Raw genomic sequence first — 26,532 nt, forward strand, 5'->3', positions numbered from 1 at the left:
AGTCCTGCACATGTTTGATGCGTCCCTTCCGGTTGTAGTGTCCACTGACGCGTCCGACTGCGGACTGGGTGCCGTTCTCCAGCAGGTTGATGGCCACATGCTGCGAACTGTTGCCTTTGCTTCACGCACACTTTCACCTGCAGAGAAGAAATACGGAGTTGGAGAGCGTGAAGCACTGGCGTGTGTTTGGGCCTGTGAGCATTGGCATATGTACTTGTGGGGACGGCATTTCACGTTGCACACGGACCACCAAGCTTTGGTCTCGCTGCTCTCTTCTCAAGGCACTGGGCGCCGCCCCCTTCGCATTGCACGCTGGTCCGAACGGCTGCTTCGCTACAATTATACAGTAGAGTATCGGAAGGGGTCTCAAAATCAGGTGGCGGATGCCCTTTCCCGCCTTCCAGTTCCGTCTCCGCAGGAAAATGTCTCATTTGATGAGGTTGTGTCCTTTGTTGAGTTACTGTGCCTCACTAAAGAGCAGTTTCAACAGGCCCTTCGTGATGACTGCATGTTAGAACAAGTCAAGATCTATGTCGCCACATCTTGGCCTGCACATAAGACGCTCTCGGGCGAACTTCAGCCTTTCTTCTTGGTACGTGAAGAATTGTCCGTCGTTCACAACCTGCTCCTGCGCGGCGAACGAATCGTCGTTCCCTTGTCTCTCACACCGCAGGTAATCGCTGCTGCCCATGAAGCTCACCCTGGTATAGTTCGAAGAAAACCTCGGCTACCAGAAAGGTACTGGTGGCCAGGCATGGACAGGCAAGTGGAGCTTTCCATCCAGAACTGAAGCATATGTCAGATAGCTGACAAAAGTACGAAGACTGCTACCACCCCTTTGCAGCCAGTACCCCTGCCAGAGCGTCCATGGCAGGAACTTGCTGTTGACATCGTCGGCCCTATAGAGAGAGCCCCACATGACTGCAGATACGCCATTACGCTCATCGACTATTTTTCCAAGTGGCCAGATGTTCAATTCTGCAGTGAAGTATCCTCCCGCACAGTCATCAACTTTTTGCTTCACGTGTTCGCCCGTGAAGGCTATCCGGACGTGGTGGTCTGCGACAACGGGCCCCAGTTCTCATCTAGGGAGTTCATTGAGTTCCTCAAAGATCGCGCCATCCGCCTTGTGCACTCTTCCGTTTACTACCCCCAAGCAAACGGACTTGTCGAGCGGTTTAACCGGGTCTTCAAGAATTTTGTGCAGGTCGCTATGCTGGAACAGCGTCCGCTTCGCCAAGCGGTAACAGAGTATTTGGGCATATATCGCTGCACGCCACATACCACTACGGGAGTTCCACCGTCTGTTCTCCTACACGGACGGCGACCGAGAACACGCCTTGACGTTGTGGGTCACCCGTCACCAGCTTTCTTCAGCGATCCTGTTTCCGAACTTCATCGTCTGCGCCAACGAGTTAAGAGCAAGCAAGACTACAGCAAAGAGTACACCGACCATCGCAGGGCCGCGAAGAAGACAACAGTGTCTGTTGGTGATTACGTTAGAATAAGAAAACCTGGAATATCGGTTAAGGGAGAGACCTCGCGTTTAGCCACCCGAGAAAGGTAATCAGTCAACAAGGTCCATCAACGTTTCGGCTTGATGATGGACGAACCTGGAACGCGTCGAAGCTATCCAGGGTACCTGCTGCTTCAGCCACATGGAATCAGCAGCATAATGCCGTTTCCAAACCCGTGACTCCGTCGTCGGCATCTCGGCAATCGAACGATCACGCCTCAACAGCTCGTCCCGAAGCCTCACCAACTACGCCCACGCTACGAGCTCCAGCGTCAGCTGTGCCGGATGACCGTGTGCTTCGTCTGGTCCAACCACCGAGGAACAGAAGGCCTCCAGATCGATACCGGGACCACATGTAGCTTGTGTGCTAGGTGCAGACGGGTGCAGTGTCAGAACTTGAGTGCTTGCACGAACTATGTGCACATGCCTGTGTCTCTGCAAGCAATTGGTCGTTTTTGCTTGTCTTTTTGGCGTTGCTTGTCCTAGGCCATACTGTATAAATGATGAGCACATGACATGTATTGTGAAGATAATTGTAATTAATTGCAAATACTGTATATATGTATAACAACACTAATCTATTATCACTTACCTTGTTCTTGCAAGGAGGGGAATATGTAGTATCTCAGTTTCAGTTTCTGTTTGCCCTTACACGCCGCCAGTGGCGCCAGTGTTGCCACCTGTATATATACATGCCTCTGAATAAAGAGTGCTAGTTCCGTTGCGGCCGTGACTGCATTCGTGGTTCAACTGCGGCTACCGCCGAAATACAACAATGAAGTGGAGCTCATGTAAACTAGCCGACAAATTTTGTTGACTAATGCGATGTCTCGACCGTGTTTTTTTCTTTAATTCTACCCTTGCCGTAATGCTGCTTCTGTACTTCAATAATAAGCACCCGTCGTTAGTGCAGACTTAGATAACAAATCCGCACGGTGCGATGTCTGCATATGCCGTTGTGATTTTTCTGCCGATGAATACATGTGACGCCGCCGAATAAGTGTAGTGAAAGTCGCCTGAAGAAGAATAATTGCGAATTTATTGATAGAAACGCGTACACTGTAGTCAACGAAGCCACCAAACGCACGGGTTAATAAAAGCGCGTGTTAGCGCTGTACCGCCGATGAACTGCCGTTCGCGCTGCAGTTTTTGCAATTCCCTAAGGGAGCTGCTTGGAAACGTACAAAGTTATAGTCTAACGTTGCAGTACTTTTTTTAAATGTTACTAGAGAGAGGTGCCACATGATATATTTAAAGGCAGAGCAGCGGCAGGCAAATTAGATCCAGTGCTGGCGGCAAGGCCGGGTTTGGTCCTATGCGGCGTAAGCATAACAAGAAATAATTCAGTTGAGTACAAAATTCACTTGCAAGAAGCAACTACGTTGTGAAACAAACAAATCACTCGGCGTGTTAAGTCTGCTCTGACAGCATCAAGGTGTGATGACTTACCAAACGTGACGTGAACTATTCATCGAAAAATGGATCAGCGAAAAATGGACCAAAATACCATATGCAGCAACTATTAGCAATTCTCGCCCTGAGCTACCTATTTTCTAAACACATTTCCCAAAAAACCACGATATCTAAGATGCCCTCGGGCGAAATGAATAAAGCTGTTAAAGAAGCGCTTGCTTGGTGTCATTCCGATAAGACACAGCGTGATTTATACCCTTTACAAACGAGGCAGGGTGAAAACCTCACAGCCCAAAAGAATCAAGAGTTGTGCATGAAGCAACTAGCAACAGTTAAACATGTGCGAAGCCACGCATAAAATAGATGTAAAAACATGAAGTCCGCGACAGCTGGTGCGAGGATTTACCGGGCCACATAAAACTAACAATTTCAGTTCTTGCAAACTTCTGTAGCTTTAACATACAACACAATGCGCTCATGCAGTCGTGCTGCCTAGCTAGCCCAACGCGGTAAAGAAGCGGAAAACAATATAAGCGGCAAACGGCATTCCGAACTTTAGCAAAATGCCTTTAAACCCCATGCTGCACTGCAGAAGGACTTCGTCGCTTACGCGTCTAACTACAATTAAGTAAAAAAAATATTAATAAAAGAAACCGAAGCGACGAAGGAAAGGATGAGAACAAGAAATTTCGCGCCGAAGCGACGATCCATTGCCACCGTTGCTCCTGCTGATGAGGCTTTGCGGGGAATAATTAGAACCCTATCGCCGGCACGTTTTCGCCGGTATTTGAGCCCCCCACCCTGCAACAATTCTTCTTCGACATTCTTCGGAAGCTTTGGCCATCCCACACATGCGAAGGGTGTTGCCTATTTTGCTCTCAAAACACAAATAAGACTGAGAAGCACTATCAGCGACGCAGCAAACTACGGCGTGCTACGGCGCGCGGCTCGCTCCTCTCCCGTGCGTTCCGCGCAAGGCCGCCACCAGTGGCGCGGCCATCGGCGTGCACGCCGCCTATAAGACCGCCCCCTTCGTCTTCAAGGATCTGGCAACATGCTCGCACACTTTTCTCCGCGACGACACCGCCCGCCAGCCTTTACAGCCACCTTACAGCGGACCCTACCCAGTTCTCCGTCGCGACGACAAAACCTTCACCCAGCGCATTAATGGGAACGCCGTCCATGTCTCTATCGACCGGCTGAAGCCGGCCTACACCGATTCCGCCGAACCAGGGAATAAGAGTACACCCACAGACGTCCATCCACGACCGCAGACATCGCAGCCTGCTTCTGTCACTACAAGCAGCGGACGTCGCATACGCTGCCCAGATTTTTTCAGGCCTTGAGGGCTCTCCACTCCGCGGAGGGGTGATGTGGCGACACACTCCGCGCATATTTCTGCGCACCCTCTGTCTTATTATCTGGCCCAGCATAACACAGCTGCATGCTGGACTGCATGGTCGATAAAACATAGCACCACCGCCACGTCACCCGAGGCATGCGTCACCACCGGTGGCTATAGAAACAGGCTGCCTGGCTCAGAAAGACCGCCTTCTACCTTCCGCTACTGGGACGAACATAGCGTTGGTATGCCCGTCCGCTGCCATCATTAGTCGAATAAAGAAGCGTTACGTTTTTATGTTGGAATTCGTCCTTCGGCAGACACGACCTCCCACAAGTTGATGTGGTGGCTACGACTGCCAGCAGATTGGCGTTTTTCTCCTAAGTCTCCTAAGTCTAATTGAAAATTTATTTGAGGTGTAATCAGTTCTTAAATAATCTTATTACCGTATTAACTCGCGTAATTTGTGCACCTTTTTTTCTTTAATATAGAGCTTCAAATGGGAGGTGTGCAGATTAGGTGAAAGTATCACGAACACGTCCTAAATAATGTGTGCTAAGGTCGGGGTGCGCAAAATATCATGCTCACTTGGTTCTAATAGAAAAATCTGCAAATTCTAACCGAAAAATGGAGGACCGAAAGTGGCAGTGAGTCATGACAAGGGCCAATAAGACCATGCTTATAAATTTTGACCTATCTTCTGGCCATAGTGGTAGGTAAGTATGGTACGCACTTAAACGAGTAAAATAAGTGTGACACCCCAAACTGAGGATCTACGTTTCACAGTGCACCTGTGTGTGTCTAGTCGAAGTCGCTGCAGGAGGCGCTGCCACACTTGCCACTATCAACCCAAATGGCGTCATCCTGCATCGAGTGCATTCTACAGCCCTGCTGTGTTGCCATATTTAGTGATTTTGTCACTGGATTTAGTCCTTTGTCTGTGGTCTTGCATGTTATTAGTCCCATACATTCGTAGCACTTCCTCTCTTCAGAAGATGCCGCTGTAATAGTCATACTGTATAGCACATGCCTCCAGGCCCTTGTGTTTCAATGGCTCTGGTGAAACACTTGTGCTGTAGCCAATTTTTGGATCTCACATGTTCTGTATATCATATCATTTTTCGCGATGCATATCATTTTTTCGCGATCTTTTCGCGATGCAAGGCTCATAGTACTCGTCATTAGTCATCGCCATAATCTTATTGCACATAGATTTTACGCACTTTACAGCGGCTATCTTTTAGGCCCCTTTACAGCTACGTCACATCAACTTCACAGAACTCATTGCGAAATCATTAACACCGTCATGGCGCTCTTTGGCCATACCTGGCCTTTGCGCCACTAAACAACACACATTCATTCATTCTTCAGCAACATTTTTCTGTACAGTGACCAGGGACTAGCAACATGACAGAAAAATTGGGGTCATTTTAGCCATTGCTTAGTTAGGAACATTCCTTCAAAGATGGCTTTCTAGAGCACACATTATTATTTAAAAACTGCAAGCGGCCCAAATTACCTGTACAGCGCGGGGGCTCTGTGACCACCATAAAGAAACGGTGGTCATGACAGCAGTGGTGTTTGCATGATGCTTGTGCTTCACAGCACAGTAGTCTAAGCAGCCATCATATTCAGCTCAGAAAATGCAAATTTTTTTTTGCAAAAGTGGTTTAAATAGGTCCTAGCATTGTAGTTTCTGTAGCTTCAATAAATATGTTTGATCGGCTAACATTTGCAACCATAGCAGTAAACTAATTTACCAAAGCTATTGGAATAAAATGCATTGTGAGATCTAGAAAGCAGCAGGTGCATAATCACAGATTGACTGTAGAAAGTTGCACATATGGGGGCAGCTGTGCTCGTTGAAACTGATCCAAATGCACCACTTACATTTCTCACGGCTTTCAAAATTTCTCACGGCTTTCGAAAATATCGCAAAGCTTTCGGCTGCACGAAGCATTCCAGTGAGTCCAGGGGCAGAATCATAGTATTTGAACCACATAATGATCATGTAATTGTTATTTCTGTGTAAAAGCATACGACCAAGCACTAGCCGAAGAATTTTGCTCTCCTTTCACAAAGGCCGAGAATTACAAAATTGGCGGGGTAATCTGGTCCGAGTCTTCAGTTTTCATGCTAAGAAAATCAGTTCTCTTGTTGTTGTTTTTTTGTTTTTTTCATCCTAGGTGCGAACTTAATTAATCAGTTATGTGGACACACTATCGGTAAATTCACTGTTTGACCCTCACCTGCACAGACCCTAGACATGAAATGCTTTGGTAGATGATTTACGCTACATCAGCTCATATTTCATATAGCTCATATAGTTTTCCAACATCTCTAAGTTACGTAAACCTCGCTCAACAGTTTAGCATCAATTTTAGTGGCATTGAAGCAAAATTTAGCGACGTTGTCTTAGTTTAACGACATGCAAGAAAGAAACACACGACAGCCCTGCCTTCTGGCAGCTGCTGGCGCCCGTCTCCTTTTCTGGCTGTGCATGGCTGTTGGCGCGGCTGAGCGCGTGGGAGTGGGCAGTCGGGGATGTCGTGGCAACGTGTGCACCGTCGTGCGTTTAATGCTGGAGCTTGCCTAATCCGAGTTTTGGAGAGGCTCCCTGATGCCGGCCGGTAGCTGTGTCCCACTGTCGCCCGTGGCCGACAGGGACAGGCGCAGAATGGACACGAAAGCGTCGCTGGCTTCACGTCATACCGCCAAGGTTAAAGATATTGTCAATGCAGTACAAAACTATTCTTCTGTCGTTGACTCAAATTCAACAGAATGAATGTATTTTTTCTCATTGAGATTTGCTTTTTCTAAATGCCTGCCTTATAATTCGGAAAATCTTGCAGCCCCTTCTGTATAATGAAAATCTATTGGGCACTGTACGTGTTTTCACAAAAGGTCGATTGTCAGTATAATGAAGCAAATTGCCTATTTTACCCAATTCGTTATATTCAGGTTTAACTATTTTCCATATCTCTGAATCAAAGGAGTGCCCACTTTCTAACTGTCCAAAGTAGAAAACTAACATAGAAATGTGGAAAGCTCCTAAGCAGAGTAGAAATGCCACACACACCTGATGTTTGGGGGGGGGGAGGGAGGGGGGGAATGTGCAGGCGTCCTATATTCGTTGCACAATGGCGGCCAGTTTTCTGTCAGCTTCGCTACAGTGCATCAGTGTTGTGCATTAAAGCATATGCACATCGCATGGGCGATTGTGGTTTTGTATCTCATTGTACTGCGCAGGCAGTTCCTGGACCATCTTTATTAAAAAAGAAAATGTGCATTAGAACTGGGTAAGTACCGCAGTCAGACATGGTGAGCTACAATTATTGATCTAAAATCTTCCTCAGGCAGGCCAAAAATGGTTGTTTTCAACAGATGACGCATCTTGAACACGTTGACTGTCTGTTGAAGCAGACACTGCCACTTAAGAGGACCCTGTTGTTTCACTGTAGGGATTAGGCTAGTGAAGTTCAAATTATCTGGTGAAGGCCAATTTTAGGGTGAAAACAACTCAACTTTGAGCGCATGGAAATGCTTGGATGCAGGCCGGTACCTTCAGCTGGGATCAAATTAGCTAAAGTCGAACTAACGGAAGTCTACTGTATCCAATCGCAGACCATCTCCAGAGGAGGCCCAGGGTGTCTACCGACCGGGAAAACTGGGAAAACCAGGATTTCTCAGGGAGTTTCAATAGTCTGAAAATACTCAAGGAAAACTCAGGGAATTTCTGCTTCTATCAGGGAAAATGAGCAGTGATTTTATTTCAAGGGAAGGAAAGTCACGGTAATGCTATCTCGAGTAACAGAGAGGAATCGTAACTAATCCTCTTTGACGCCGTGTCGTCAGCTGGAGAGTTGCCAGTGTACCATCAGCGGCAGGCGTTCCAGACGCCTGATAGTTTGGACGGCTTCGTGGCACAACCACCTCCCCCATAGAGTCAATGTATAAGAACGTCTGAAATTTCGGACATGAAAACCCTTCGCTGTCCCATTTTCTGAACTTTCTGCCGTGACCACCGGTCCAAAATGGCAATAATCAAAGCCACCATCATCACCGCCATTTTGATTACCTTGCCGCCTCGAACCGGCGCTCTCGCACAGGGATCTGCTTGCAGCCGTAGCCATTACCACGGCAATGCTAGGCCTAGCTGCTTCGACGTTCGCTGTTAAATTCTGTGCCGTGTTTTTTATTAAAAGAATTTGCCGCTGTCAGCAAAGGCACCGACTCTGCCTTTGTGGCTCTCACACGGACAACACAACGCATTGCGTGCCGGTTCCTGAAAGTCAGCTTCACCTCAGTACAGCAATGTTGCGTGGTGCAGCATATGCGAAAGTATTGCAGTGACGCATAACAAGAGTGGCAAGGGGTAATTGTCATTGGACACATTGTGTATTCCTTAATTATACACGAGCGTACCCACCACCTCCTGTCACAGTATGAGCACCAATGTGCCTAATAAGTGTACTGGCAAGCCTTCAGAGCTTTTTCGAGTGTGCCTCTGGCGTTTTGAGCACCTTTTAAGGGCCCCTCACCATTTCTATCCATTTTGAGCTGACAAGCGCCGTTCATACTACGCTCGCTAACAATCGCGTTTGCTAAGTATTACATCGCTACGCGCCGCGGAAAGAGCTGAAATTTCAAACGAAACGCCACCTGCCCTCCTCCTCATGGGTGCCGCGCTCCCAGCCGGTGAGTCGATGTATATCGCACAGGTATGGCTACGTACATCGCTCAGCTGTGACGTCGCTCGTAGTGACACGTGACTTTCAGGATTATTCAAAGCAACATCTATTATTTGTGTTATCTGTTGCTTCAAATAGACGAATTAAAGTTTAGAGAAATAATAAAACATGCAAACTGAATGCCTGTGCACATGTGTTCTTGTTTTACCTCGCACCACAGCAAGAGAGATGTAATTCCGTTTTGTATGCTTCTTCCCTAGTCCTGCAGTCGTGAGCGCAGACAACGAAAGTATGTCATTTTCTACCACGTTCCATCACGCGATCATGCCCTAGGAACTGCATGTGTCTGTGTCAGACAGTGCCTCGGTATTTGCATAACACTGGCTTATACCGCTGGTAAGGAGTTCTTGTGCACAGCTTGCAAAATCGTGTGCTGCACAAAATGAGACGAATGCAACAGTTTGCGCGCGGTGCCATCAGGAGAAATGCGCCTTGCAGTAAAAAAGCAAGGGGGAAAAAAAGAGGGTCGGCCCCATGACGTATGCGTCATGCAATCCTTGAGCTCCAGTATGGGAGAATGCAGGGAAGCAATTTCGCTTGCGGAGGCTAGACGGGGAAAGTGGAGAAAGTGTCTCTCTTGGCAGTGGCCCTTGGCTCCTGGAATCATGGGTTTGGGGCACTGAAATATGTTTATCTCGGCTAATAATGAACCAACTTGAAAAATTCTTCCAGCAGAACTAGAGGGCACGTAACAACTTCCAGAGTACAAACAAAATTTGCTATGTGGCCTGGTAAGGGGCCCTTTAAGGGCAGTAAAAGACATACATTCATTTTTTTCAAACTGCCCAATTTTTCGGTCGTTTTCGCAGCCCCTAGTTAGTCTGAAAAATCAGACGTTGACTGTACAACTGACTAAGAGGATGCTTCAAATGGTCTGTGGGGTTAACGCGCGGCAGAAGGATGACGAGAACAGAAAGGACCTACGCAATGAAGAATAAACAGGAAAGGAAGCGTGCCGCTGCTTCTGTGAAGGAGCTTGAGCTCAAAAAACAAACTTTGTCTGACACCGAGATGCAGGTGTCCCTCATCCAAACCAAAATAAACTCTTTAAAGGAGTGAAACACAACACTGAGATGTTGTGCACAGGCTGAGAGTATGTCAGGACAGTTGAGGTTGACTTACCAACTGTTCAGAGAGAATCTCACTTGTGACAATGTTCAGGCCTCGTACCAATGAGCTTGCTATCAGTTGATAAATATAGCTCATGTTCAAAAATATTTGCTTCCGTACGCATCTCCTTTTTGTTCGTATTTCAAAATGTTCGACTTGATTTGCAATAGTTTTTACCATTTTTTAACAATATTTTATTCAGTGTGCATTTTGCTAACCTCGCCATTCTGCCTTCTTTTTAAATAAAATAACCACTAGTCCTTTCTATTCAAACTGGATTAAGTCATTTTTATATTTTGTAATATAAGTACTTACTTGAGAGTGGCAGCATCGGGCGACGGTGTGAACCCGTCTTGACATAAAATGAAGTTCTGTGTCACTCAAGGAATTTTGCAAAGGCACTCAGGGAAAACCTGGAAATTTGGAAATGTCATTATGCAAAAAAGAGGTGAGGCGTGCAGACAGTACACAAGAGTAGAGAAGTGGACAACACATACGCCGACTATCAACTGAAGGGAGCACTGAGGCGAAAAAAGAAAGAAGACACAAAACTTATCTGCGCAAGCTCAGGAATGGTATCACCACGTGTCAGTCGGGTACATGCGCCAGTCTATGTGAGAGATAACTGTTAAGGCACTTAATCTCTTCCTTATGTAAAGTAGATCAAAGGCTGACTCACGCATGCACTTCCACCATTATAGATATGCCATGCCTCTACCATAAGACGCATATCTTCATTCTTATGCCTGTACAATATCGCGCATTCATCTAACTCTGGCGTGCAGTTACAATTTTGGCAATGTAGGGAAAGATCAGAAGGCGATCCACTGGTTAACGACCTTTTATGTTCCGTTAGCCTCTGATTGATACACCGTCCCGTTTGCCCTACGTAGAACTGGCCACAGCTAAGGGGAATTTTATAAACCACACCCATATGACAGTAAGTAAAACTGTTGTTCTTATTGTGCTTCACTGGACAAATATCTGTTCTTTTTTTGCCTTTTACCTGCTCCTTTTTCCTCTGTACGACACCGCATATCTTACCTAGCTTATTGGGAGCAGTGAAAGCAACATTAACATAATATGGAGTAACCAGCACCAGAATAGAGAATCAAGTTGGCTGACATCTACGTCGGACAAGTTAGTGCACAGGCGTTGACTGTTGTCTTGGACTGCTCAAACTCTGGGTGTGAATTTTGCTGGTAGCATTTAGTGCATCTTTTGCTGGCTTACTGTGACCACCAATACCTTTGCAGGTGAGTCGGAACGCCCAGGATGTGAGGACTCACCTTGAGAGCAGAGTGCGTGAGCTCGAGGAGGTTAAGCTGATGCGGGACGACTACGACCTCCTGAAGCAGGTGCGTGCACAGGTTGTTGGGAGGGTTCCCACAATGGCACAGCAAGGTGTTTCGCATCAATTTCTCCCACTGCGCCAACAAAGTTTCATCAAAGGGTGCTAATTTAGGTCTGCTGACACTTCTGTCGCACCGCAAGTGTGATGTTGTTAGGATCGTCACGTTGCAAAGCGTGTGACGCGAGGAAGATGGAGGAGACGGTGCATGATGAGCAAACACACAATTATATTAGACGGCACGTGAACGCGAAAAAAATATCTTAACCTAGACCCACACATACAAGGTTGTTCGTAAGTAGGAAAAAATGCAGTCTCACGAGGTTGCGGTTAAGTCCGGAGTGTGGTGACACGTAGAGTCCTTGACGTGAAACGCTTGTTCGTCGAGTGATGACCGGCGTGGAATAGCAGACGCAGCAGCACGGGCAGGAAAAGGTGGACGGCCCACAGCTCCGTAGACGAGAACAGGCCACTCGGTCGCCCGGTCACTCGAACCTCGCGCGTAGACGCGGGTTCCAAGATGCCGGCAGGCCGACCTGAGGCCTCGTGCAAGGCAACGACCCGAGGCGCTCCTCGTCTCGACGACGGACGCTCGCTCTCCCGAACCTCGCGCGTAGATGCGGGTTCGAGGCTGCAGCAGGCCGTTCCGGGGTCTCGTGCCGTGCAACGACCCGAGGCGTTCCCTGTCCCGAAGACGGACGCTCGGTCAGGTGAACCTCACCGGTAGATGTGGGTTCCGTTGGCCCGGTGGCCCTAGTCGCGCCGGCGTTCCAACAATCTCCGTTGCGCGAGACCCCTCTCATCCGCTGCACGAGCCTCCCTCGTCTTTCTTTTCCTCTTGTTGAGGCGGCCCGCAATGTCGTCTGCTCTTGCGCTCGGTAGTTTGTGCGCACTTCTTCACAGCAAGTATGTGCGCTTAACCTTATTTCACAAAAATTATTACCCAAACTAAAATCCCCGCCTTCCTTCGTCTAAGCAAACCTGCACAGGTGCAGTGTGGCTGGGCCTTGTGTATCACCTGCTATAGTTTCTTAGGCTCACCAAGCCTGCGTTACATGGACGAGTTCGACTTTCAGTACCAAATTGCCGTTGTTGCAAAGCCATCCTTGTTTGTGCACAGCCTTTAAAACGGTTCACCAACTTCGGCCTAAACGAATTGCACAAATGCCATAAACCATTTGGCCCCTTTCGTCATCTCGGGCTGTTCACGAAAGGCACCAAATCTTTTGCTCTCGAGGCAAGACTGTTTGCTGGAGCACGGCCGCTGGATAAAAAGAAAGGTGCAGCTTGACGCGTGCTTCGAAAATGGTGTCATTCACCACCGCGCAATCTGCGGGGACTGTTTGTCTGGGATTGGCATAGAAAATGCGTCGGGAACGCCCTTGGAACACAGTCGCCCGACGCGCCCCGTTTCCTGCAGCTAGCTCCGTTCGGACCAGCCAAGTGGCCGAGAATGCAACCACAACTGTCACGTTCGCTCCCATTGCAGCCCACCTGATGTGGCACGATGCACCTTTTTCTTTTTTTTAATCCACTGGCCATGGCTGGAGTCGATGCACTTCACAGGGCTCAGAGTGGAGCATCTGCCGATCGTTCACATGCAACGTGAAAATGCGAGACTGGCTCCGTGGCTATGACTCTTGTCGTGCAGCACTGCTGCAAGTGACATTAGATTCAGTACACGCAGCCTTGACTCAATTTAGCCCTGCAGGTTTACAGCAGCTGTGCAAGTTTGCTTCGACGCACGGCTGCATCGACGCTCCACAGGGCGTGCTACACGCTTGTGTGTTCACCCCGGTTCCCCTTAATTCTGCTCATCTCTGTACGTTAATAAAGTGAGGATGGTGGCTTGAACCATGCAGTGTTTCATACATTTACTGCAACCCCCAAGTACTGTGGCATGTTGGTATATCTGGCTAAGGCTAACAGTTCACTAGTATTTAATATTGTGCCCATTTTAAATTTGTTCCAAAGAAATAAACTTTGATATCGTCGTTAAAAGATAGCAGCTACCTAATTAAGCAGAAGAAAGAAGTATTGCTATGAGTACTTTTATTTTTGTCTGCATCCTACTGCAGGCCTTGATAGGCCCAAGCAAGAGCGGCAAAGTGATGTGGAAGCTAATGGATTATGTCGGGAACAATAGTTAGTTATAGATAGTTATGGATAGTTATGGAAGCTAGTGGCATTATCTCAGTAGTAATATGCATGGCTTCACCTTTGATTATGAATTGTGCTTTTAATTTGCCGCAGATTTTATATTTAATGTCATCTTTTATATACCTTGGCCTGATGAATGCATGGTTTGTTGTACAGCTAGGCTATCAGCTTTTTTTTATTCTGAAAAAGTAACTTGAGGCAAACATGGCAAAACATTGTGATTGCAATATGCCCCATAGGTTTGCTACATTGCAGTGTCATCTGCTTTGCATGCCACAGTTACACTGCTCACCGCTGGTGGTGCCGCATGGCAACCACACATAGCCCAGATGCCCTAGTGTATCTTTGAAACTTCCAGCGGTCTAATTTCGCACATCACCGTAGCCGCTCTGCCCCTGCACTCTCCACAGGAGCTGGCCGACGTGAAGGCCCAGCTGGTGGAGGCCCGCCGCACCGGGGCCAAGGCACACGAGGAAGGGGCAGCAAACCACAGCCCCTTGGCACAATTGCCCGTCACCAAGGCAACGCCCGACAAGGTATCCCCGGCTACCAACGGCCCCTCAGCTGCACCTTCTCCCGCCGAAAAGGACGACAAGGTGAGCACGCACTGATCCCTCTCGCTGTCTCCTCGTGGGCCACCATGCAGGGCATGCTTGGATGCTCACACTGGTGCGTGAGCATTTGCCATAACATTTGTACGCAGTCATCCCCATGGATCGGATGTCACATTGATCTCAACAGCACACATTAAATTGGAGTGTTTACCCAATGAAACTTGCCAAATTTGGTCAGAACAGAGACGAAAAAAGTCGGTGGCATTTGCCGGCAAGCAGCAACCAGACCTTTGAGTTACTTGAAAAACTCTTAAGCTCTTTTGTGTGTTCCAACACCTTTGCATCTTGCCTCAAATTTCATCACTAAGCACTAGAAAATACGTCTCAAGTTTTAAAAAGGGAGTGTTTCTGCATTACCTTCTGGCAGTGCTGCAAAATGTGGTCGTACTTGTGGAATGTTGTGCATCACTCCTGTCAGTGGAGCTGTTGCTGCTGGCTGCACTGACCAACGTTTCATGTACGGGACGTGAGGCGTCCTTGGTCCAAGCATTGGTTGGGGAAAGACTAGCCTCTAGCATAGGGTAGTGGCCAGAATTAGCAGCTTGAGATAGGCGCATCACCCACTTCAAACTGTGCAACATTGAATGCTGAAGTGCTAGCTCACTCTACTCCTGTCCTAGCTGGTTGTGGCGATCTCGCGGCACATTGAAATTTTAAGCGAAAGAAATTCAGATTGTGATGTCATTGCAGTAGTCAGACAAAATACTTGTAGGCCTGCAAGAGTCTCTCGCTTTGAAAGAAATGCTGATAAGTAGATGCACTAATCTGGACCTAACGGTACATAGCACAAACGACACACACACAAACTCTACTAGGAATCGTAAGTAGGGGTGTACGAATACTCGAATATCATCGATTCGAATATCTATACTTTCGATTTTTCGAATATTAAATGTATTCGGTTTAAAGGCCTGCACAGTGTGTGCCACAGAGCCCCGCATGCCATCCAAGCAGGCACTTCAGCACAGAAGGAGCACCGAACACTGCCTGAATGGGCTGCCGCCCCAGCTGGCACGAACTTGGTCACTGTGAGCGCCTCCAGGCATCGGCCCAATGCCGGTATCACGCACACAGCGGCACCCGAACCACAATGGTCAAGGCTCCCTCTATCGGTACAAGGATCGTCCCCGTTGACAGGCCTGATCGAAGTGATAATGCAGTGCAGGCAGAGGAAATAGCAGCAGGAGCAACGCGTACTTCGTCAAGCGCGAAAGCTTGTGCGAAGATCAGGTTGATTAGCCACCGATAAACACACTGATCGTGTTCGATACGTGGTGACGAGCAGCGCATACTTCGTCAAGCGCGAAAGCATGTGCAAAGGTCGAGTTGATTAGCCACCGATAAACACACTGATCATGTTTGATACACGGCGACGAGCAGCACATACTTCGTCAAGCGCGAAAGCATGTTCGAAGATCGAGTTGATTAGCCACCGATAAACACACTGATCATGTTCGATACGTAGTGACGAGCAGCGCGTACTTCGTCAAGTGCGAAAGCTTGTGCGAAGATCGAGTTGATTAGCCACCGATAAACACACTGATCGTGTTCGATACGTGGTGACGAGCAGCGCATACTTCGTCAAGCGCGAAAGCATGTGCAAAGATCGAGTTGATTAGCCACCGATACACACTGATCGTGTTTGATACACGGCGACGAGCAGCGCATACTTCGTCAAGCGTGAAAGCTTGTGCGAAGATCGAGTTGATTAGCCACCGATAAACACACTGATCGTGTTCGATACGTGGTGACGAGCAGCGCGTACTTCATCAAGCGCGAAAGCATGTGCGAAGATCGAGTTGATTAGCCACCGATAAACACACTGATCATGTTCGATACACGGCGACGAACCTCGCGTGCTTCAACAACTGTCATCTTAACTCACATCCATCATCTCGGGACCAATCGGGGACACGTTGCCCATATGAACATATTAGCAGCAAGCATTCCGCGACAGCCTGCAGTGACAAAACTGCTCTGCTGGCTGATGTGGTAATGGACTGTAGCACTGCCTAGGCCATTAGGCTTAATAGTGCTGCTTTATCAGATGTAGGCAACTAAAGTTACGGCTTGGTGCCGGATCGATGTAGATCTATTCGCAGCAGCCGCACGGCACTCGGAACGCCAAGGAACCGTTTCACAAATAAAAGCAAGTGTTCGGGATGGCAACGAAGTTGTTCACTGCCACCATCTTTGAGACACATTGTACGGCGGTCTCTCGTTCCCAAGCCCCGGCAGCGTTAGTAGATGTATGCCGGTCTCTTTTTGTAGCTTCGAACAACCGGTCGCATGGCTAGTTTTGGATTTTAATGGCTGATGACAATGGAAACTGCTTAGATGGCGCCTGCTCTTTACTGGCGGCGCCGGTGATGCGTGGAGCAGGGATCAATCACATGATGCGCGGTCCTTTCGTCTGTCGCGCAGATAAACCATCTGCTGTTAAGTTGAGATAGCCCTCCTGCATTTTAAAGAACTACTGGAAAGCAAAACTTTCTATGCAATAAATAAGAGACTGCCACAAAACATGGATCCACTATTAAACTATTTAGTCGACAGAGTGTCACTTGGTTCTATTTGACAGAAATTCTATTGATAAAAAAGCATATTTTACAGATTTTCATATACTAGAACCAAGCTGTAACCAGTGCTGGCACACTGATTTGGCATTAACTTTCATAAGAGTAGACCATACTGCATATCTTGATTTTAGTGCACCCAGGTTACTGATGGCTTGCTGCATTCTTTTTATACAATGCTAGGCCACTCCTGAGCATGTGCAGCACTGTAGCTTTTGTAAAAATGTGTAAGCATTAAATATTGTGAAAAAATTTTTGATGTTTGATATTTTGCTTCCTTTTTTCTTGATTCAATTCGATATTCGATTCGAAATCTATTAGTCAACTCTCATTACAACGGACCGTGATAATCTGACAAAAGAATGTCCGTTTTATCCAAAGTTTGTACTATCTGAAATGCCTCACTAACGAAACTTTCGTCACGATTATAAAGGGAAAATGAGACATCCACCCAAACATAGCTAAGTGCTACGAAGGATGTCTAACAACTTTATTGCAAAGAGTGGTGATGAACTTCTAAAGTAAAAAACAAAGAAAAGCATTGCAGTTTCACCCAAGAGGCGAAGCATGAATTGTGATAGCCAATTGAGCAAAATAAGTGTTGCAGCAGCAGCGAGTGAATTGACCTTCATGCTGTCTGTCGCTTCAACGCGAACTAAACGTCAAAAGCAGAGCACATACAGAGGCCACCAGCACTGGATGCACATTGTCCACATCGCAGATCGCTTTCAAGATACTGCAGCTGCGCCGTAAGCAGCAGCCACCGGAGTGGAGCCTCTCTCTCTCTCTCTCTCTCTTCCCCTTCATGCCTCACGAGCGGAAGACTGTGCGTTTCCGCCCCGCCTTCCTCCCTTGTGCACGCAATATTGAGCCGCGATCGTCAGCTGACCCTCACAAGACTGTTGTCAGCCCGTGTCGACACAGCAAAAGTATGTTTTGTTCGCCCGATTTTGAAAAAAAGATTGCTTTTAAGTTCCTCCACTGTAGCTGATAGTTTGTTGTATCTTGGTCCAATAAAAGTGAACTTCGTTGCATAAATAAAATAGGTAGAACAAGCTAAGGCTGAAATACAGCCCATTATATCCGAAAGTCTGTTGTGTGCGGGTCCTTTGTAACAAGCGTAGACTGTATTTGTTATTCGTACATCCCTAATTGTAAATATTACAGCTGCTAGTAGGCACTTGTGCAGATCATCTGCTTTGTGTCCCGTTCACAGATGCTTTCTTTCACCACCCAAGAATTTTCAGGGAATTCAAGCTGGTTGTCCCTATGTCTTGAGCTTAGCGCATCAGACTTTCTCTTTTAAAATTATGTCCAGCAGTTTATGGGTGCACAGCTATTCAAGTCATAAATCTAAAAGACAGAGGTTCACAGGAAGGTGCAGTCTTGACGTGCTGACCAGTGGTTGAACAAAGGATGTGTGTGCAGCAACCGTTTCGATAAGGGGACTTGTCGGATTGCGCCTGTTGATCCAGACATAAGCAAGTTCCTTGGTCAAAACGTTGACTCCTGGGACATCTCTCGCTTGACCACTGGTAATCGCTAGCAAAGTCACAGTTGCCTGGCAGGGGAGGGGGCATAAAGTGCTTCTGCACTGATGAGAGGGTGGTGAAACAAGCGTGGCTTTCTTTTCGTCTGTGCTTTTTGTCTTTTCTGCTTGCCACTGATGTGCATCTGCTTGGGCTTTCTTCTCTCTCTGTCTCTTCTGCTGTTGCTGCCGCTAATGCCCCGTGAAGCTGGAGTGCTCTGAGCTGGGTAGCGACACCATTGCACGCCCATCGGCTGACGCACCCTGCTCTAAAAACACTAACGGCAACCGAACTAAGAAGCGGGTGCGGGTGAGTCGCCATCTTCCTTTTCTTTGCCCTGTCCTTGCTAACGACACCTTCGCTGTAATGCCTTGTCATCTGCTTGTCACTTGTTGCAAATAGGCAGTGTCAAACAGTGGTGGTGCACCCTTGGTGTCCATATGTGCACTGCCACATGAGGTGTGCATCGTTTGATTCATAAGCAGGACGGTTTGCCGATCCGGCAGTGTAGTATTGCTGCCGAATCACGGCGCATGCAGAGCCACTGCAGACAAAGCTGCTAGTGGTATGATTCATTGCAGCGTAGCCGCGTCACACTCGTCTGCAGGCTGAATTGGCGATCGTGTAAATCCTGCTTGAGGAGCTTAATGCTTGCATTTCTTGGGTCACCTTTTTACTGCCGGCAAAGACAATTGCAAGTGGCATAGACTGGGTTGGAAAATGCACTCTACACTGAACAACATACTATTCACAGCACAGCATTAGGGGCTATCTGGACACTTCACTAGTACACAGTCGCCAACCAATTTTTCAGACCTGTTGACTTGTCATAGCACTGTCATGCTGGACTATAATGGCAACTGTCTTTGGATGCACTCTCATAGTTAAATTTTTCAGGCAAGATCCCTACATGCGACAAAACAATTATCTGTGTTGGGAACGAAGGTGTATTGATTACCCCCTGTGCTTTGATTTTATTGGCAATCCAATTTTTCAGCATTCTGTATGTTATTTCGGTTGCTAAGGCTTGCAAGGAAAAAAGCTTGGTCAGCCTATTGCCAAATCCTTGCCTTCTGTGATCAACTTGCCATAGGGGGGGAACGAAGCTTCCAATAAAACAGCTCAGCTCAGAGATGCAGTACAGTAAAAGCTCGTTAATTTGAATTATACGAAATTCGAACTAAAGAAAGTCAGAGAAAAAAATCGCTCGGTTAAGGCACGTACATATAACGCAATATAGGTTGAGCATGCACGCACACAGGCTACGTCACATTGGCGTGAACAACGTCTATACTTCGAAGCACTGGCACAGCCAACGGAGGCGGATGGGGCCAACGCGGTGCAACGTCAAGATGGCTCTTGCTCCATCCGCACATTCGTCGCTCCGACTGGTGCAAAGAAAAAAAAGTGTCACAGTTTCGCCTGAAAAGCGAAGCATCGATAGCGATAGCAAATTAGGAGATAGCTGTACAAAGTAAGGATAGCAGTTTTATTGGCCGTACAGTCGCCGACGGATTTTTTTTCGACTCCAAAAATTCAGACATGCTTGATTATTCGGTCTGCTTCGCGGCACCGCCATTCTCCCCATAGACCATAATTTATAACAACTGCCGAAAGTTCGGACACCTTGCAACCTCTCGTCTGATTTTTCGGACACTCCTTGAGCCAACTCGATCGAAAGCACCATGCACCGACTCTGATCGGTACATGCATGGGTGCATGGTTCGACTTACTGAACGCCATTTTTGTTTTGAATGGAGCCTCCTGGCTGCCCCTCGAAGTGGCGCTACTGCAAATCCCCGCTATCATCATCATTTCTGCCTTGTTCGATAGAGTGGCTACAGCAGTTCCGGTATCAGCTTAGTATGCCATGTTAAGACAATCCAGCAGCTGATTTGTTTCTTCGTGCACGACGCTGCCAGTAGGCCACGTTTTTCGTTTATGCGACTGGTGTCGGCGTGACGCCGTGGTGGTGGTGATCCAACGCGGCATGCGGAAACATCGCGTCGAGTGTCTAATGGCGCCGACAATGCCTGTGCAGACTGCACTGGGGAATGCTGGCAAGTGGGTGCCAGAAGGCCTTGGATTTGTCGCCTTCCGATGTGCTCCCTACTGACGTCGAAAATGTTCTGCCGAGACCTGCGCAGTGGTTGCATTGCAATTCCGGACACCATCTCATTTGACAGTTTCACAGGTGCTGACACTGCTGTACTCACATGCGCAGAACTCGATGATGGCGAGATCATTCGCCAGGTTTCTGCTGCCCCGCTGGACGATGACTCCGAGTCGGAAGGCGACGCACCATGTGCTACGTTGCCGTCGCATGCGGAGCGTGTACAAGCAGCGACTGTGCTTTCAGCCACCTATAGTGACCGTACGACGCTCTCCGAGATTCAGCCTTATCTGATTACGCGTAAACGGAACAGTGTGCAACGGTGCATTCACGATTTCTTCAAGCCTATTGCCGAGCCCGAATAAGTGCATGGAAATAAAGGATTTCTGTTTTTTTTTTTCCTTAATCTGGTTTTTCGGACACCTGTTTATTGGGACATTTCCCCAGTCCCCGTGAAGTCCGAATAAGCGGTCGGTGACTGTATAAACTCGTAAAAATTCGCTTGCTAACTAAATTACCAAGTACAATATCACGCGTGCACAGGTAAACGTGAACACATATCGCTTGATGACTGCGGAAACTCTCTGAAAGACGCTGGAGTGAGGAATCGCACCAGTAGCAACGAGCCAATTGACCTTCGTACAGCTATCGCTTCAACGCAAATGAAACGTAGAAAGCACATCGCATATGAAGGTACCGGCACTACGCGAACTCTGCAAACATTGCAGATCGCTTTGAAGATGAGGCCCACGCGAGCGTGCACGTCGCAGATCTTTTTCGAGATATGGCACTTGCATGGCCACACTGTAGGCAGTAGCCGCCGGAGAAGGACGTTCCCCCCTCTCTGCCTCACCTAGCGTGCGACAAGAGAGGGCGTGCATCCGCCTTGCCTTCCTCACTTGGGCACGCGAGATTGAGCCACGAACGCCCGCTCGCCCTCACATGCTTTTGCTCGCACGGCGACAATTTTATCGCTCTTCAGCTTTGGACTTGCAACCTGTAAGCTTGAGCTTGCTCTTGAGCTTGAGCGACCTGCAACAGAGGCGTTGACCATGCCTAGCCAGGTGCAAATGCATCTCTCTCCAGTCGGGCATCCGTAAAGGGCCACCGATGGAAATGTCGCCAACGTGCTCCCGTACACTAGCACTCTCCCCATCCACGATGGCACGGAGTTTGAATTGTTGGTGACAGTGCGGATTTCAGTGGGAATTAGCGAGAGGTGTTACATGTTGCTTTCAATACATTGCTGGGCAGACCACGGTGGCTACTTCGAATTATCCAAAATTTCGAATTAACGAGTTCTGAATTAACAAGCTTTTACTGCAGTATGCTCGGTTTTCTGGACATGATGTAAAAGTTTGATAAGCTTCCTAGGGTTGACAGCACATTTGCTAGGCTGTGTCATTGTGGCACGCACTTAATTCTGCAGCCGTCTGTGGTAATGATCAAGCCAGAAATTAGGCACCTTCTTATTCTAACGTTTTAGCAGTACCCTCTGAAAAATAACTTGGTAACCGTACTTTTGTCCTCGAAAAGACCTCTAATGTAGCTGAGGCACTGAATCATGCTCTTTATTAGGCTGTCATGCCATTTGTTCCTGTTGATCAATGAAATGGACACATTTCATTGCGTGTCTCCAGAATTGTGATGTTTCAAAAGCTTTTACATGTGTTTCTTTTGCAAGATGAAACCGTGGTGCGAGGCTGTTGCGAAAATTTAACAGCTATGAAGATGCTTCTAATAAGGGGGACTTTTGTTTCGGAACTCTTGTACACTTGGCAGACACGATTACAGTAAAACGTCGTTATAATGAACTAATGAATATAACGAAGCAGTCGTGATTCCCCTTGAAATTCTGGTGGATGCCCATGTATTGAAAACCTTGTTTTAAAGAAACTAAAATTTCGTCGCAGTGGGTATAACGAACCTTCTTTAGAGTGCAGCTCTTTGGCTCCCTTTACTGCGATTCGTGGCTCCGTCGTGCCTCGCCACAACCAGCTCCGTAGCTGGGGCCAGCGCGCTGCTCCTGGCACCATCTCTCTCGCACGGCGTGAGCCTTGCTCTCTTCGCCCCTCCTCCAATGCCACCCACGTGCGGCGGCAATCGGACAGCCGGCTCGATGCTGGCTGATCTCGATGATGTGCTGCTGCCCAAGCCGAAATGCATAGGCGCTACCGTTCGCCACTGCGTGTACCCCCGTCCTCTCCTCCATGGCGGCGGCCATGCGAGAGCACACGATGTTCTCCGGTTGCCAAAGCACCGGCTCGGTGTCAGTGGATCACGGTGCGCGCTTCCTAAGCCGAAACGCAAAGCCACCTTCAGTTGACTCACTAAGCAGCGTCAGTGGCATCAGTCAGTCGCTGCGATCTCTTCGGTGCACAACGTTCTTATGCGCCTACGCGCTGACTCCCGCAACCACCCGATAAGCGAGGCAGCTGCACCAAGCTATGCTCCATTTTCGGCGACTGGTGTGAAATGTTCTGTACCAGACGGATTGTCGGAGGCTCACAGACGGTCTATATTAAAATAATCCGCCTGCCTATATAAGTAGTTTATTCTCAGCCAATTCTTTCTGAGCCATGAGCGATGCAACCAGTGGAAGTCCTTCGTCTGCGCCTGCTGCTAAATGAGCTGCCCGAGCAGAGGCCCAGCGCTATTGCTGCCAGAATCCAGAGGTGCGCTACACCGAACCAGGCATTGGTGCAGCAAGTCTAGCATATACCCATCCATTTCTCTGACCAGAAAGCTACCTTCATGACAATCAAGAACTGGGAGCGGCGTGTTTTTTTGAAGAAGTGAAGAATAAAAAGTTGTAACTGTACATATATGTCTTGCTCAAACTATTTGCCTCAGTATATAGAACAGCCTAAACAGCTCAAGAGCTACGCTCAAATTTCGCATTAGGAAGTAACGTAATCATTGGCAATATTTTTTTTTTCCACAACGAGCATTTACTGACCATTTTGGTACCTGTCAGGTCAGTCTCTTATAGCACGCGACATTCATGTCTCCCGTGCGCGTCTCCCGGCCTTCCCTTTCCCGTGGAACTGGTGGACCCGCCCACTTTTCCCGCTGCGTGCGTAGAGTGGCGCCGACTGCAGTTTTGTTGTTGCTTGTTGTTGCCTCCGTGCATATCAATATCAGTATTTCTCTTGGTTCGTTCGTGCGAGTTCCCGCCACCAGAAAAGAGATGGACGACAGCAAATGGAAGTGCAAAACTATATCAAACGAGCAGAAGGTGGCTATGCTGAAAGTTGTCGAGTCCGGCGTGAATAAGAAAAAAAGTGGCCGAAGATTTCAGCATAGCGTTGAGCACGCTGTTGACTATTTTCAGCAGCAAAGAAGCCATCACCAGTGCTGTTGTATGTGGCGTAAGAGGTGACAGAAAGATGCTGCGAGCCCCCTCTTTCGAAGCTGTAGAGAAGGCGGTCTCCAAGCGGTATTTGGATGCAAGAACAAGCGGCACTCCTGTGAGTGGGGCACTGTGGTAGCACAAAGCAAGGGGCTCCGCATGCATCGTGGGGCACGACGATCTTGTAGCGAGTGTTGGCCGACTGCAGGGTTTCAAGGAGCGCCACGACATTGTCGGTAGGGCTGTCAGTGGGGAAACGAAATCTGTCGACCACGAAGCTGCAGTGGCGCGGATGGAGACAAACATTGGACAGCTGCTAGAAAAATTCAGTGCCAAGGATGTGTTCAGTGCGGATGAGACAGCCCTGTTCTACCAAAAACTGCCGTAAAAAACCTTGGCCCTCAAAGGTGAACGCTGCCAGGGTGGTAAGCAGAGCAAGGTTCGCATAACCGTGTTGCTCTGTGCCAACTTGGATGGGTCGGAAAAGGTGCCGGCTCTCGTGGTCGGCAAAAGTGCATCACCACGATACTTCAAAGGCAAACCAAAGCTCCAAGTGAGTTATGTGTCGAACCATAAGGCTTGGATGAGGAGATAAATTTTCGCACAATGACTGCAGGATTGGGACGAGCAGCTGGGCAAGCTGAACCGAAAGATTCGACCAGATTCTGCTCAGTATGAGCATAAAGCGCGAGTCCACGATCGACTTCTACATGGCGATCGAAGTGCTACGTTTGTAATGGGAAAAGCGCGAACAAGACGACGGAGTGAACGGAGTAAAACGCGAACGGAGTGAAAGCACAGGACAGCACTCGCCCTGTGTCCTTTCACTCCATCGTCTTCTTGTTCGCACCGTTTCCGTTATGAACGTATACCAACTAGCCCAACTTTCCACTTTAATACAGAGATGCTACAGGCTGCTTGGATGGCTGTACCAGCAAGCACGATCGCCAATTGCTTCCGGCATAGCTCATTTTGCTTGCACAGCGGCGGTTACATTGAAGATCTCTGTGCTGCTGCCGGTGAGGTTGCCATGGGCAACCAAGCCCTAGCATAGTGGGATGCTCTCCTTGACACCAGCATTGTGCTCGACTGCGACACCTTCTGCACGTATGTCAGTGCCAGTGCTGATACGGTGACGACGGAAGAGTTAACGGAGGCAAAAATTGTGCACGCGGTGACGGGGGTTCCTAATGGACGACAGTGACAAATGTGTAAACGATAGCCTGGAGCCTAGTATTGGGGAACCCTATGCACAGACGCCCGAACAAGCGCTGGATGCGACAGACCTGCTGCGTCGCTTCTTTGGCACTAACGATGACGGCGAGGATGGACTCGAAATAGCAGCTGCAGCTGAAAGAGCCATCATTCGCCTGAAGAAGGCGCGGCAAAATCTACCAAGGACTTTTTTCTGCGAAGTGAGCTGCTGGTGAAGAAGTGGTGGCGAAGTGAGCTAGCTGATGTTCTGTTGATCCATCAGGGATGAGCAGCAGTTCCTTGCCGTCTTTTCTTTTCATGTTTTTTTCTGTGTGATGCTCGTTTTCTTTTTCGCGCGGCGGGCTGCTGTGAGATTTGGTGGTGAGTGCATCCTCTCTAGCTTGCTAATTGTGGATAGAAATGGATAGTGGCTATAACGAACTAATGGTTATAACGAAGTAGTTATGACCCCCCATTCAACCTCAAGGTTTTACTGTACTCCAATGCAGAAAAACCAAATGGCCATGGGTACTCAACGACCTTGTGCATTTCTTCTGCTTAAAAAACTTTGTGTATTCTGATACAGTAATTGCATCCAGCAAAAGCAGCTGCAAGTTGTAACTTTTTTTTTTCATTTGTTAATGAACTACATAGTCTGTCAGCTCAACAACAGGAGATATGACAGGGCGGGCATGAAAAATACGGAACATCAACGCAGTACAGTCAACTTCCGCTAATGCAACCCTGATGGGACAGATTAAATTTATCACATTATCCTGTGGGTCAAATTAAACAAGATGCAGAAAGAACGTCACAACACACCATTGATTAATTTGGCAGTATTTGCCCGATATTAATGTTCCTCTGAATTTATTGCACATTGACTTTCTATGTGTCCAAAGTAGAAAACTAATGTAGAAATTTTATGAATGCTTTAATGAAAAAGTAGAAATCTAATGTACGTCCGAACATTTAGCAAAAAAAATGGGCAAGGGCCTAATATGTGTTGCACAATTACGGCTGGTTCCGTAAAGTCAGCTTTGTGGCAGTACAGCTCTGTCATGCTGTAAAGCACATGAGTGCCACAAATGCGCTTTTGATTTCATATCTCATTGCATTGTGCAGGCAATTTTCAGCCCAATTTTCTTTTAAAAAAGTGCACATTAGAATGGGGGTAAATACCGTAATCGGACATTGTGAGCTAACATTATTGCTCGAAAATCTTTTTAGGGCTGGTCGAAAATAGCCATTTCGATGCGAAGGTATCCAATGGCTCATTGAGCAAAAGAACTGGTGGCGTCTGTAGCAGCAAAAAAGAAAAGCGGCACCTAACTTCCCATTGGCAGCGATGCCCTGTCACGAGCACACCTCGCGCGCTCTTGGCGCTGGTTCGCGCTTGTTGGCTCGCGCACCACTAAGCAGTCTGAAGCATCTGCATCCTCGGCAGCAGTGAAACGTGGCCGTCCGTGCCAGTACTCCGCAGACGGTAGTGAGCGAGTCAAAGAACGCAG

At 47.9% G+C, this 26,532-nt stretch overlaps 1 protein-coding gene across 21 annotated transcripts in view; it reads left to right on the forward strand.

Moving 5' to 3' along the window:
• The window catches only part of LOC142587302 (uncharacterized), a 410,079-nt gene that overhangs the window by 340,041 nt on the left and 43,506 nt on the right, over positions 1-26,532 (forward strand). For 14 of the 21 annotated variants that reach the window (XM_075698179.1, XM_075698180.1, XM_075698181.1 and 11 more), the window contains 3 exons: positions 11,389-11,490; positions 14,054-14,239; positions 18,570-18,671. In XM_075698179.1, coding sequence (XP_075554294.1) covers positions 11,389-11,490; positions 14,054-14,239; positions 18,570-18,671 — 390 coding nt within the window. Of the gene's footprint in view, positions 1-11,388; positions 11,491-14,053; positions 14,240-17,554; positions 17,840-18,569; positions 18,672-26,532 lie in introns of those variants that run through there. The other 7 variants (XR_012829442.1, XM_075698189.1, XM_075698200.1 and 4 more) reach the window with 2 other exon arrangements.

This window comes from Dermacentor variabilis, chromosome 7 (genome assembly GCF_050947875.1).
Source record: "Dermacentor variabilis isolate Ectoservices chromosome 7, ASM5094787v1, whole genome shotgun sequence".
Lineage (NCBI taxonomy): Eukaryota > Metazoa > Arthropoda > Arachnida > Ixodida > Ixodidae > Dermacentor > Dermacentor variabilis.